Consider the following 14,527-nt stretch of genomic DNA (forward strand, 5'->3'; position numbering starts at 1 on the left):
AGTTTAAGATTTGGACAGAGTCATTGTGAATGAAGCCCTGCTGTGAAATAAAAGTCAAAAGGCATCTTGGCATCCCAACCATTTCCTTGGGAGAAGATTACAGCCCGAGTATGTTGAACTTTATTGCCATGGGCCTCATGACAGTATTCAGAAACATGCATGGCATTTCTGTTAAAGAAACTCAGATGTGCTTAGACACACGGGATGGCATTCTTGTGTTTATCAGTATCTTGAATGAAAAAGTTAAGTTTTTTTCCCCTTTCAGGATTCAGCAAAAATACAGTGAGGGATGTGTAATTTTTACACATAAGAACTGAGATTCCTGTCCCTAAACATAATTTGTTATGGGAAGGAGGAAATGACTAATCTCAGCCTTAAACTGAAGTGTATGTATTGACAGGGAGGAAAAAAAAATCTTGACAGCTCTTTAAGTGTTGTTGCTTATTTGGCTTGTTCTGTCAGAAGTACAGTGGAATTGTGTGCTGCATTGTTAAATTCTGATCCTACAGAGAAAAAGCTAAAGGAGGCTTAAAAAATTAGTAAAAATTATATGCTTCTGTAATTCTATCTAAATTGTGTCAATTAAATTCTCTCCCTTATCCCACTGTTTCAAGGACAGACAAATCTATGAGAATTCAGGGCCAAATAAAGCCAGATATGAAGCTCTCTATGAAGTAAAATCCTTTCAATACAGAATGAGAGCTTCTGCTATCTGGAACAGCAGGCAACAGCATCTTGCATCCTGTTGCTCATATGACAGGTTCCTTAATGAAGTCATTATGGAGGCTTCCGCTTAGGCAGAAAAACCACAAAATGAAAACAAATTGGTGAGGATTCCTCTGGGTGGGGTGCAGGTCCTCTGTCTTCTACTTTGCACTCTTACAAGCGTACAGCAATCTCTCTGTAATGTAATGGCCATAGAGGAAGAAGAAACTCTTACACTTGACATAATTCAGAGCACAAGTTAAGTCTGTCTAATATGTACTTTGTGTTAAATTGTTGGTGTAGGACAACACCTAGGTAGTAATTTGAGAAGCTGCTTTCAAAAGCGCACAACATGATTCTAGTCAATGCTAAAATTGGAAAGAAAAGGTAATAAAAAAAATCACACTGTCATTTCTATTTACTCAAAATCTCTGCAAAGGTGTTTAAGTAGCGCAAAAGTTAAAAACTTGTGCTAATGAGTAACAAATGTGAAATTTCTCAGGGTCATTTATGAAGAAAGAGTGATTTGCTGAATTAAAATTTTTTAAAATGGTATATTTCCATATCAAAATAAGAGGCTTATAAAATAGTGATAAGCAAATACTCAATAACTAGAAGCATAAAGTATAATCTTCCATGTTTCATGTGTGTTCTTGTAGTTCCATTGATAGTAAAGTCCACAGGTAACCTGCTATATGGATCTTCTGGGTATGTCTTTCATCCTGTCTAAGTCACAGAAGAGCTGTATCTAGATTACAAGTATTATAGCTGTCTCAGTAACGTTGGATTTCACTGTTGCTGACGAGAAAATAGAAATCTCAGTCCCATTATAAAGCAGAGCAGCATATGCTCTAATGCTAACTAATGATGAAAGTTGCAAAGAAAGTACATTAATTTTTGCTGCAAAAATAATTTTGCTTATAATTTCAATATAAGAAGGATCTTATCCAAAATTTGGTCTGAAAGATCAGGTTACAACCTTCCTTTTGAAGTTAATTGCAAGCCTTTTGTGGTAAGTAATGTAGTTTGTGTCAGATTTCATTGATTTCATTGTCAGATTGCATTTATTCCAGTAAAGTATGTCAGTTTGATTATTACTCAAGAGAATGTCCTTATGGAGTTAGAACTTGTAGTTTTAGTACTTAAGTTGCATCAGAAATTTCAAATTGGAATATATGTTCTCTCCTTTATTTCAAGGCAGCACATAATTTTGTTAATACATGGTAAAATTGCCAGTTTATTTACTTAGACTTTTGTCTCTGCTGAGATGGAATATAGAGATTTTAATCCAAATATAGATTAACAGGAAACAGCTATTCTTTTTTAGATCCTGTAGCCTATTAGATTTATTGCCTCTTTCAAATCAGAATGAGGCAGTGTGCAGTCCACATTTGAATGAAATTTTGCCGCCTTTCTATTTGGAGAATCAAAGATATTTATAGTAGTTTCAGAGAGTAAAGATTAAATCTGTAATAGCACTAGGGTTTTCTCTAGGGTAGCTGAATGTTTGTGTACATTCATCATTATTTGATAAATTTGGACAGATCTTATGTTTCCTTTTGGTACAAACTACCATAATGTTTACAGTTAAATTGCATTAGCACTGTGATTATACATGGATGCATAAAGTTTAATCAGCTCAACTTATGAAAACAAATACATTGTTTAAAAAATATAAATCTTAAAATACTTCTGATATATTTTCTAAAATCAGCTCCTTAAATTTAAATCCTAGTTTTGAACAAAGTTACGATCCTTCATGGTGAATACCTACTCCATTCAACAAAGCATTTTTTCTAAACTAGTTCTGTTTTGCTTTGGACAAAAAAAAAAATGTAATGCTTTGAGTTTATCAGTTGGAAGTAATTCCAAAATACAAACTTCATTGATAGTAAAAATGCTGTCGTTCTACTGAAAACTCTGCCCACATAATACATCTACCACAATAAGGATGTAGATTTGAGAATAAAAAACAGTTGAGGCTTTGTCCTTTAGTCTTCCCATTCTGACACCTAAACAAAGTGATTTTATGAACTAATGGAGGGGGGTAGGTGTGACACGGTACTGAAAGGCATCAGTAAGGCTTCTGTCAAGTTTCTCAGTGCCCACTTTTCTTATCGTCTGCTTCTCCTGGAGTAGAATGTGTTGTAAAGCGTAGATGTTTGCACACCTTTGTTTTCCATGCATAGTTAACATACATGTATTCGTGCAGAGTTAGACATGTTAAAGCTTTCAGTAACTGTGCATCAATAAAGCTTCACATCTGTGAACCTCTTGTGCATCTTTTAAAATCCAATTTTAAGTTGTTTTCTAAGTGCTGTTTTGTTTAACTGTGTGTGGACCTTGATACTCTGCTTAGTGAGCTTGATTAAATTAATAGGAGTTGGAATATTTGTTATTTGAAAATCACAAAGGATGAAATGAACTTTCAAAGTAATAAAAAGAATAGTCATGTGATGAGGTTTTCTTGGTCTGTTTTAAGCCTGTAGTTTGTAATCACTCATAGCCATTTGAGAAAGAAGAGGGAATTAGTACAAATAATATCCTGGTGATCCTTAATGTCATTGTTCCTCAAAGTCAGATTTTGTATTTCTGCTACTGCAGTTAGCCAGAGCCAGTTTTATCTAACTTTTGCATTTTGGAGAACTCCAGGAAGGAAATACCGTAAGATGAAGGCATAAATTAAAAGTCTGGCAGAGAAACTCTTAAGATATTTCAGTTTTGGAACTTAATCAGATACTATAGATAGTTAATGGGAGTTTGGGTTGAGTTGAAGGGTGCCCACGGTAGGAGTGTGTAACAAAAAAAAGAGAGATGAAGAGTTCAAATGGAAATGTCATTTGCCATTCATCATCGAGGGGCATAACGACAATACATTTGTCTAGAAGTAGTATGTACATTATTGTGTTTTTCAGTGTTGGCAAAAAGAGTTGAGGAAAAGATCCAGTCACAAAAAAAGCCCAAAACAACAAAAACAACCTCACAGAAATAGACTGTGCTGGGGGAGAGATCATCATGTTTGTTCCATATTTAAAACAAAGTCTTAAAAATTCAGGTAGTTTGTTTTTTAAATATTAAGTTACAGTCTGGTTCTAATTTCCTTTAAAAGGTTACTGCAGTAAGATCCCCGTTTTCATCAATGCAATTACCAGTGGGTTTACTTTGGTGTACCCTTTTCAGCTTAGAGGGACATGAATGACACACCTGCCTGTTGAATGAGGCATTCGAGAGAGATTGGGTTTTTATCTTTTTTTAAGTTAACCTTGTCAAACTTGTAGAGAGGCTGTGGAGGTGATTATTTTGTATTAGATAATGTCCGTTTCTTCATGTAAACTTTTTAAAGTACATTCTTTGGTCATCACATCATTTCTATTTTACAGTCCGATTTGCTATTGCCCTAAATGGAAGCAAGTTAACTTTTACTGTTTCCCGGAAGAATCATACTTTTCTTTACGTGTGTAAATTATGTCAGTGAACTTATTTTTCAGACATAGGAATGAAAAAACTGCTAATAAATTGCTTTAATTTTAAGAGTCACAGCAATACCTATCTAGCAGAAGTTGAGGGAAGACATGTATATGTATATGCACACCCATATATATTACTCTCATGTTACATGAAATGGTTAAAAGATACATTATATATGGGAAGGAACGATCAGAGGGTCTTCCTAAGACAAAAATGAAATTATATAATGCATAATTTTGAAAATGGTTTTGCTTATTTTCCTCGTGTATTTTTCTTTAAGGATTGTTCAGAAGAATACACCATTGCAGCAGCATTGCTACCCCTGATGACTGCTTTTTATAGGGTAAGTTTTTGATCAGTCTTCATTAAAATCCACTCTTATTTTGTATTTGTTTACTGTATATATATTGCTGAAAGTAATGACAGAAGATACATAATGGGTAAAAAACCTCATGCAGCTTTGATGAAGTCATATGCGTAGGAAGTTTCTTGAAATCTCTTATGTAGGACAGTATTTATTACATATATAGAGCATAAAACGGCAGATTTTTTCACTTCTCAATTTGAGCTTTGAAGAAGTTTTAGTTAAATGAATTTTGTGTTAGAACTGTGCACAGGTATCCCAAGAATGCTTCCCAGGAAGGGTTTACAGAATATTTACCTTCTCTTCGATAAGCTAGCATAGCCAGATACAAGATTTTGGAATCCTGACAAATAAACTTTCTATACGGTCTTTAATTGCATGCGTCTTTTTTCTATTATCTGTCTTTTGAGTCCTTGAGTATCAGAATCATGTGTTTTGTACCGTTTGTTGCCACTGTACCTAGTTCAGTTAAAGATCTAATGAGCTATATAGATTTTGAATTTCCTTGGTTTATTTCTTGCTACTGCATCAATCATATATTATGAAGAAAGGTCAATATTAGTTTTATTTCCTGCTTTTAGTGCCTCTAATGAAAATGGCCAAGATGGTCCACGTAGCTCTCTATCTTGAGAGGTGCAAGAGAATTTTTGGAAGTTGCAGCAGTTTGGTTAGGTTCCTCATTTGGTAAAGATTGATCAAATAGAAAAAAATAAAGTACTTAAAAGATACTTTATTTTGCACAGACTATCATGGATGTTGAAAAAAGCTTAAGTTTTTAATTTCACAATGAAGGAGAGCAAAAAGTCAAATTGAACATTTTATATTGTTTATGTATTATCTGACCTGTCTCATACTTAGGAAGTTGCGAGTCCATTGATATGAGAAGTATAATGATTTTTTTTTAATGTTCCAGACCTGAATTAAAAAGCAAAGTAACCTGATTGTCACTTGTGAAAGCCAGCTGTTAATGCATAATAGAGAAAGAATTTTGTTTTTCCCAGAGCTAATCCTCAGGTTAAGTGATGGTCCCCTTTGGTATGTCCCATAAGATACAATTGTTTGGCAAAAGTACTTTTGGTATAAAACTTAGATATTCTTACTAAACAAAGTAATACGTTATTCAGCACATAAGATCAGTAGACAAACTTTGCACTGATTAATTAAAAGAACACTTAAGGTTCTGTTTAGAATTTGAGTGAAAATTAAACTTTTTAGAGCATTTTTCAGCTGCTTAGAAGTGTTCAAAATTTGATGAGTGTGTTCTACCTGATACCAGCCTTTATAGGCACAATGGTCTGTGTCAGCATTCCTAAGTTAGGAAAAATGGGTAGTATTTTTCCACCGCCTTAGAATCTCTCTTTTGATGGGTTTCCCTTGCAGAAATCTTAGATAGAGTGATAAAAAATTTTATTGCTTATCACAGCATATTGCTGTTGCTCGGATAAGTTCAGAGGAATGTAAAAAATATAAATCAAGGCCATGGTGGGGGGATATTTGTTTTTATTAAAATATATTCTGAGAAAAATAGTATGTTTGTATTGTCAACCTTTTCTGCTGACTTGCTTGTCAATTTTATTTAATTACCGTGTGCTATATAGATTTCTGCCCCTCTTCCTTCAAGTTGCATTCTGTTTTTCTGCAGGCAAAGTATAGGCAATTAGTATTGTAATACTGTTGCTTCCAGAGATGTCTGCAGAACTCTGGCCTTGGCTATAAGTGTGGTTGGTTTTGTTTTCCAAAAATCCTCTAGTAGTATTTGGGAGTACATACTTGTTTTTGCTGATGTTTCTGTTATCAGCATATCATGTTAAATGCCAGGAGTGTTTTAAATATTATTTGACCTGGCCTTTTGCAAACTGCAGAGTGTTCTTGGTGGCCTGGAATAGCCAACAGGAATTGTGCACTTAAGCAACAGGTTTTTTTTATTTGCATGTGCAATTAGTATTTATGCATCAAGCAGTATTCCCAATCAAGCTACCACTGAGGAAACCTGTCATAAATCTAAGAATGTTGTAGAGGTAATCAGATGAACATTTATTTTGCTGTATGTGTTTGCTATAGCATTTTGATATGAAATAACAGTGGGATTTCTTGTTACAATATTTTATTGTTAATATCATTCCTGGAAAAAGAAGCAATATATCATCACAGTCCCTTTGTTTAGAGGGTATTGTACAAATGAAATGTTAGGTTTTGGGGTATGCACTCAGTTTCGTACCTAAGACGAAAAGGATAACAGAGCACCAATGAAACAATTATCTCTTCGTCCTAAGTAGTTCTGCTGAACATGGAATTGCACATTGCAGGCACCAACTGTCTGAAGTGTGTAAGTGAGAAAGATTTGGTTTTACGTGAGTCCAGCAGCTGAAACCAAGAAAATGAGTATTCAAACTGAGTAGTAAGAGAAACGTACTCCTACTGCTGACGTTTGCTAGTTTCTGAACAGTCTTTTCATGGAAATGCTCAAAGCTCTAGCCTTGAGGTATTTTAAAATGTATTATAAGGGACAAGCTTTTTTGGTCTTCTGTGATCTAACAGGTGTTCTCTGTCTCCTAATCTCTTCATTATGTAATGATGAGTGCAGGGCATTTCTACGTATGTTTGATTAAAATAAAAAGAAACATCAGTGTATGTATGACGTGGTGTCAGCTCTTGGGATGTTTTGTAAGATTTCAGAATTCCAGCAGTTGAAGCCTAGTGAGCAGTCTGTCGTGAAACTTGATGGGACAGCAGTTGATTTCAGAAGTACTCTAGCTCATAGTTGGCAGGGTTAAATTCATAGACAGGAAGTCAGAACTGGTTACATATTTGTGGCCTGGATAAATACTTGAATTTTCTACAAAAAGGAGACACAATGCTTTTTAAAAATGTAGAATATTGGACATGAGCTGTTAGCAAAATGTGACTCATCAGTGACAGTGGACTTCTTGGTGTGTACTGTTAATGTTACAAAAGCAAACACATCTTTTGCTTCTGAGTTAGAAAAGGTTTTGGTTTATCATTAGTAATACTTTTGGAATTCTGTTTAAAATTGGAACAATATAAATAAATGTATTTATACATGAAGATAAAAATATTTTCCATGGGTTTTTTTTTGGTACAGATGGCCAATGCTTATTTGGTATGCAGTCATTTTTGGAGTGTAAGGTTTTATAAATCAGATCGGTAACATTCCTTGGTGCTGTACATTATGATGCTGTGCACACATCAGAAGAAAATTGAAAATTGAAATTGAAATTGCAAATTGAAAAGGATATTCTTTCATCAAACATTCATTTCTTGCATACCTTAATCACTGCAGATCCTCAATATGAATATTATAGTACAGTAAGAATTTTCTGTTTTCAGGGAATTTTTCAAAATTTTGTGCTTAAGATTTTATTTTTAAACTGTATATAATCATCTGTGCTCCCATATCTTTCTAAGGAAATTCTGTCACATTACATAGTAGATATTAACCCACTTGTAAATTAGTATTATTCAGCATTCAGAAGTGATTGTTTTGATCACCTATGTGCGATTAAAAGAAAAGACATAATAAAAATACACTCTTCTGAAAGTTCAGTTTGTGTATAAATTTTTAGTGGACTTCATATTTTATAAATGAACATGCATTTAAATTGCAGCAGCCAGAATTATATTGTTGTTTAGAATCACAAGTGTTTCACTTAGATTTTTGAGTCAGTGTTTTAAATGGCTTGAGTTACAGCACTTAAATTAGTGATAATCTAGTCTGAGCAAAAATAACCCTAATGCAGTAAACAGTCTCATAGGTTGGCTATATTATATTAAAATTGATGCTTGCCAGTTAGGGTAACGCATTGGAGCTGCATTGGAGACTGCTTTAAAATTTTTCTGCGACTTAATTATATAATTCTTGGAAGGGATTGAGGGAAATATAGATCATTTCTTTGTGCTTACAAGCCATTTAATTTTGAACACAATTTCAGTTGCATCTTTATGTTACTTTGTAAGTTGCGATGAAATATTGTATGTCTGCCTATTTATTTCTCAATTGAGAAAACTTTTGGTAATAGAATTACGTAAATAGGGGACTGTTTTTTAAAAAGTTTACTAACAATTGGTAAATTATTTTGTATGAAGCTTTTGAATATAGTAGCAAACCCTTATTCGGTTCATCTTGGGAATTACACTGGTAGAGTTCTCAAGAAGTGGGTTTTTTTGGTTAAAGAATTTTTTAATAATCTTTCAAGTGAGAACAAAATTAGATCTAAGAAAAAAATCTAATGTTAATGATTAAATATGAAACTAGAAGCATTCTGTGTTAAGACACCAGTATAGATAATCATGTTTTCCCTGCTGAAATATATATGCTCTTCTGCAAAGCATAATATTAAAATGAAATGAATTTGAGAATATACTCTCCTAGTTGAAGTAAACTGTTAAGTTTCACTAACAATTGTGGTACACTTGCTATAGAGGAAATTCTTTAGACTCTGAAATGCCTGAATACATGACCACTTTATGCCACAGTCTGTTAGGTGTTGGAAGGATTCCTGCTTAGAAGGGTAAAGACTTTCTGTGAAGACTGAAGAACCAATACTAGAGAAAATTAGAGTAGTTCATTGTATAAATAGTGTCGTGCTTTTTCAAGAGAGACCTAGTTCCAGGTTAATTCTGTAACTGAAGCATCATAATTTGAAATGTTCTCTCTCTCTTCTATAGCATCAGCTACAAAGTCGCCGAGAGCCATATGATGAAAGGCTGACTTAGAAATCTGTGAGGAAAAGTTGATTCCATTTTTATGTCTTTATCAGGCAAAATTTACAGTGATTTCAGGTGGTATCAATTGAGTCAAAGGAATATTTGCACAATTCTATTGTGAAAACCAGTGGAAAACTTGATTCTAATGGTAGTTTACCATGTAATCAAATGTTTGTATTAGCATTATTTTCAGTACAGTAACCTCAAGGAGGCTTTAGTATAAAAGGATACAAAGATGGTCCCTATCCTCAAGAGCTTACAATTCAAATACAAAGCAAAAAGTAATACCTGAAGTCAAGCAATTTGAGGCACTTCAAGGAAACTGTGAAACAGTTTTAGTTGTCATTATTGTGGTGGTTCTGTCCACCAACAGGGTAAGGATGGCTAAAGTTTTTATAGACTTCACATAAAAGCAGAAATTTTGAAATAGGATAATACAGTTACTTTGCAGGCACTCATGAACATGAGCAAGGCCATGGAAGAAAATGTAAAGGTAGTGGTCAAATTCTGTCAATATTTCTAGACACTCTCGGTTAAGTTTTTTATTACATCCATTTAAAGTTCCCTTCATATAAAGATTACAGCTTGATAGGTTCTGTCTGTAAAAGCAAACACAGATCTTAAGTTAAAACAAGAATCAAGATTCATACATGATTCCTTAGCATGATGAGTGGTTTTGCGGTGTTAACTGCAAATCAGGTGCCAAAATCTTGTGTATGACCTTTGTTTTTCTTTTTCCTTAGTGCACTTTGGTTTTGAATGAATACACAATACATGTCTGTAGAACAGATTTAATGTCATAGTTAGCAGATAGAATATATTTCACCTTCTGAACTATTTTTAGATTTTTTAAAAAGGAAGCAATCAGACAAGAAAGTATAATGTGAACGTTTTCACACATTTGTGGGAGAGACTATCTAGAGTTTTTTTTTTTTTTTTTTTTTTATGTTTGTCTGTGAGGATTTATGGAAATCAATTACTATAGTAAAATTGTTTCTGTTGAAGAAGCTCTTCTGGAGAACCATGCTTTCCCAGAATGCTAACATAAGGAGAAACATTGAAGAAAACTTTGCAGTTGCAATTTCAGACCTTACTGGTTTGTAGAAAGAAGTATTTTGTCAAAGAAAAAAAAGAGAGAGAGAAAAAGAAACTCTCAAAAACCAAACCTGTTAAAATAAGAAGTAAGGATAAATATTGCAGTAAGTGTTTAGTCCTGCATCTCAGAAACAGATCCACTATCTCCTAGAATAAGTAGAAAGTTTTTCATTTTACTGCCTCCTTATTCAACCAGAATGGAACTTAAATTTCTACATAAATATACAATTCCTTCATCTTAATGAATTTACTTTCATTGGGGCATTATTATTTTTCACAACTGGAGTAATGTTCTTTTATATTTCTAGAAGAGAGCAAGTGCTTACAGAAGGTGATACACTGAGAGAGAAATTATTAATATATTCATGTACATTGCATGCTTCTGTGTGAATTTTTCTGTTGTCATTCTAGATACCTCATCAACAATTTAAACTGGATGTGGCCAAAGCATTTGAGTATTTTAATTTTTTTTCTGTCTTATGGTTTTCCCCTTCACTCATATAAAGTATTGTTCTCACTTTGCCTCAAGCCCATAGCTGGAGTTCGTAGCTCTTGCTCTTGTTTGCATCTGCACCTCACATTTGGTAATTTCAGTGTATTCTTGATGTCATAATTAAATAGGCCTATATCTAAAAATCCTTATTTCTCGAAAACTACTTATGAAAAAAAAGCATCTTTAGTGAAAGGATTTGGGATTTTCGAAAAGTGACAGTAAGTACAGTCATCTACTTACTGTTGATTTAGTAAATATTGACACTTGACATCAAAGGAATAATGTAAAATCTAAACATATTTTCAGAATAGCTGTGTCAGAATTTCAGGAACACTTGAGATGGATTCAACAGCACAAACTGAGGATTTGTGAGAACTTTAATTTAAGTAATGGAATTAAACCTTGTTAAAAAGAGTCACAGTAATCTGTACTATGAAATTAGAAGTTTTTAAAATACTTTTTTGAATGTACTGTAGGCAGAGGAAGGAAGTCAGAATGTTTCTTGTCCACTTTTTGGAATTTAACCTCTAGTTAGAGAACTGTCAAGTTCTAGGTGGGGAAATGTCTTACCATTTTTTGCGGGTTCTGAACATCCTTCGTTCTAGATGATTTTAGTTTACTTAGTGTGTTCAGTATGTAACTGAACTGTGTAAATCTCTTTGTAAACTCTTTTGAAAAAGGAAAAGTGTGTTACTATGCCTTATTTGATGTTTGTATACCTTCTTATTGTTCGTATATGTCTGCCTTGATACATCTATATAGAAATAAATCTCTGGGAGATTCTGCAATGCATAACATATATTAAATTTTACATTATCCTCAGGAATACAAGATCAAAGATAATTTGTGCTTAGATGTTAAAGTCACTTCTACCAGAAAATGTATACAGTAAGTAAAGCTCCATCCAGCATTACATCCCAATTTTGCAAGATTCTAGAATTCTGTTGCCCTCTGCTGGCTTAGCGTACCTGTCTGTGATTTGGTAGTGCTGAATAATAAGCAAAGTGGCCTTTCTCTTATTTTTCATGGTGAAACAATAGTAGATAAACATTGTAAGGAATCACTCTGTCACTCATATTTTAAAGCATTTTAAAATATAAATCATCTTGAGTCCAGTCTTGTGTGAAGGATTTCTGTAGACAGAGGTGGCAGATTGTTTTCTTTGTTCTTGCTGAGTTTTTGAGGTTAGAGAAGCTTCATTTAGTATTCTGTGTCTCTTTTTTTTCTAAAGTAGTAAAAAGTAAAACTAAAAAAATAGTTGGAGTGGCACCAACTACCACTGCCAAGGGGCGGTATCAGAGTTATTACTCATTCTTTTATGACCTTTCCCCATATTTGTGCATATAATACATGCGGGTATAATTTTAGACCAAATGGGAAGACCATTTATTCAGTGAACTGATATTATCCATGCAGCACTCAGTCAAGCTTGAAAACATACTCATATACACATGTATGTGCTTTGAGTATGTTTGTACTCTGATTAATATCAGTCCATGAAGAGTGTCATGCAATGTTACGTTCCAATTAATGTGCAGATAAGCCTCACTCCTGCAGGTCACCCTATGTGATGTGATTCCGTTTTCGGTGTCTTTGAAATCTTACTGAACTTACCAGGTATCTGTGTGGGCACAGCATAGATCTGAATGCAGAACTGAGTCGCAGAGTAGGCTCCTGTGCAGAAGCTCTTTTATGTCCCTCTGAGAAGGGGCAGCAAGTTGTAAGTGGTACCTTTTCAGGATGTGAAACGACCACTAATTCATTGAATGTCTAAATAAACACCTCCAAGGTGGGAGGTAACCCTTTAAAATAGCAGTATTAGTATGTCCTAGATGATGCATGAACTTTGCTAGCATAAATTTGCTTTCATCTGTAAGCTTGTTTGGTGGGTGATCAGCACAAAGCATGCTTCCCCCCCAACCCAGAAATGAGCAATCTAATTAAGCCAATGTCATAGAGCAGCTATTTGGTCATATTTGGTCACCTGCATTTCACAGTAAGTCTGGGAGTCCTGGAAGCTGGGGCACATTTTCACTGAACTGCAGATACCATTTGGGGAGCCAGAAGTGTCCAGTGCCAGAGAAAAAATTCTAGGCAGGCATTATCCCGTGCCCCTCAGCAGTGTGGAACTAATGGAAGGATAATTCCTGAATCCAGTATAGTCGCACATAGGAAGTCTCAAATCTATCTTGTATTTTCACACTCTGAAGAACTTAATTATTTGGATATGAATAATGTCTGTTTCATACATAATTTAACAGGGAATTGGTGTTCTGGATTTTTTTTTTAAGTGCCATTAATTTATTGAGAGACTTTGCAGGAGAAGTAAGCTCATGTTATGAGGATTATTACAACTTATACCTCAATGCTCGTTTTAAGTTATCGTAAAGACAGTTTTAGATTAAGGACTTTATCAGTTCAGAACTATTTTTATGATTTTCATCTGGGGTCTTTTTTAAGCTGTCAGCCCTTAAATCCTCCCCTATAAGTAGGAAATTCTTTTGCAACCTCCTACATTCATCCTGTCTGGCAGAGATAAATTGTCGGGGTGGGGGCAAAAGGGATATCATAAATATCTGTATAGTTTAGCTGTCTTGTGGAAAGTTAGGTGAATATTCATTTTATATATGTAGTATTGCTTGATGAAAAACACTGAACTAGTTTTACTTAAATCTCAGGAATACTGTGCAAAATTTTTTTGATGCCGTAGTAAGCATTGGGGCCCTTTTGGTATGTTGGATTAGTAGCCATTTCAGTTAGATAGACTGACTAAGTGCTGCCACGGCAGAGAATATAAACACTTCAGGTTTCCTGGAATGCCTATATTTGTACCAAGTGTTTTAGTCCAAGGGTTTTGACTGCTTACAAGCAGCAGTGCACTTCAAAAGTTAGTGTTGCATATTACTCTTTTACAAAAAATTAAGTAGAGTGAGAATCCAAAGTGATTTTGTCCAAGATTATAATTGGCAGAGAAGAGCTTGAGTCCTGACTTCAATTCCTTGCTCTGGCCACTATCAGGCTTTGCAATTTGTTTCAATACATGTAGTGAAAGCCAGTGTTCATAATGTTTCTGATACTTTAGCTTTCTGATGCATTTTCTTTCATCCTTTTGTAAGCGAACTATTTTACTTTGCTTAGGAGTTACTTTTAGTGCTGAGTTATGTCAAGATAGTTGAACATAAATCTCCAACCTTATTGTTTTGCACGTGGCTGTTAATGATTTTAAATTATAAGTACAGCAAAAGCATCTAAAAGTCCTCTCAGCTCTCCTATCACATTTCTGTCCATATGAAAATCATTTGTTTCATTTTTTTTTTCCTGAAACATGATTGCTGTGGGTCTAGGGTTAGGAGCGTAAATGTTCTTTTGGATTTGTGCCAAAATCACCCCCCCCCCCCCCCCCCCCCCCCAGTTTACCCGATTACCTGATTTGGCCTGAAGCATCAAAGGTAGCTGGACAGGATGGTACTCAAATCGCTCCCTTGTGTTACATTCACTACACAGATTGGCATGACTTAACTATACCAACCAGCTAGGCTTGAGCAGACCGTTGACTTCTTTTCTTTAATTACTTTCTTTCATTCTGCCTTGGTATTCCCTTTTTTGCAGCTGTATTGTGACTGGAAATTACTGACAGTGAAATACATGTAGAGAAAATACGTCAAACTAAAAGTTGT

The 14,527-nt window shown here is 34.4% G+C and overlaps 1 protein-coding gene across 5 annotated transcripts in view; it reads left to right on the forward strand.

Annotated features, from left to right (window-relative positions):
* The window catches only part of SBF2 (SET binding factor 2), a 272,366-nt gene that overhangs the window by 190,638 nt on the left and 67,201 nt on the right, over positions 1–14,527 (forward strand). For all 5 annotated transcript variants that reach the window (XM_062578117.1, XM_062578119.1, XM_062578120.1 and 2 more), the window contains one exon: positions 4,454–4,516. In XM_062578117.1, the coding sequence (XP_062434101.1) occupies positions 4,454–4,516 (63 nt within the window). The remainder of the gene's footprint in view (positions 1–4,453; positions 4,517–14,527) is intronic.

Source organism: Rhea pennata, chromosome 5 (genome assembly GCF_028389875.1).
Source record: "Rhea pennata isolate bPtePen1 chromosome 5, bPtePen1.pri, whole genome shotgun sequence".
NCBI classification, from domain to species: domain Eukaryota; kingdom Metazoa; phylum Chordata; class Aves; order Rheiformes; family Rheidae; genus Rhea; species Rhea pennata.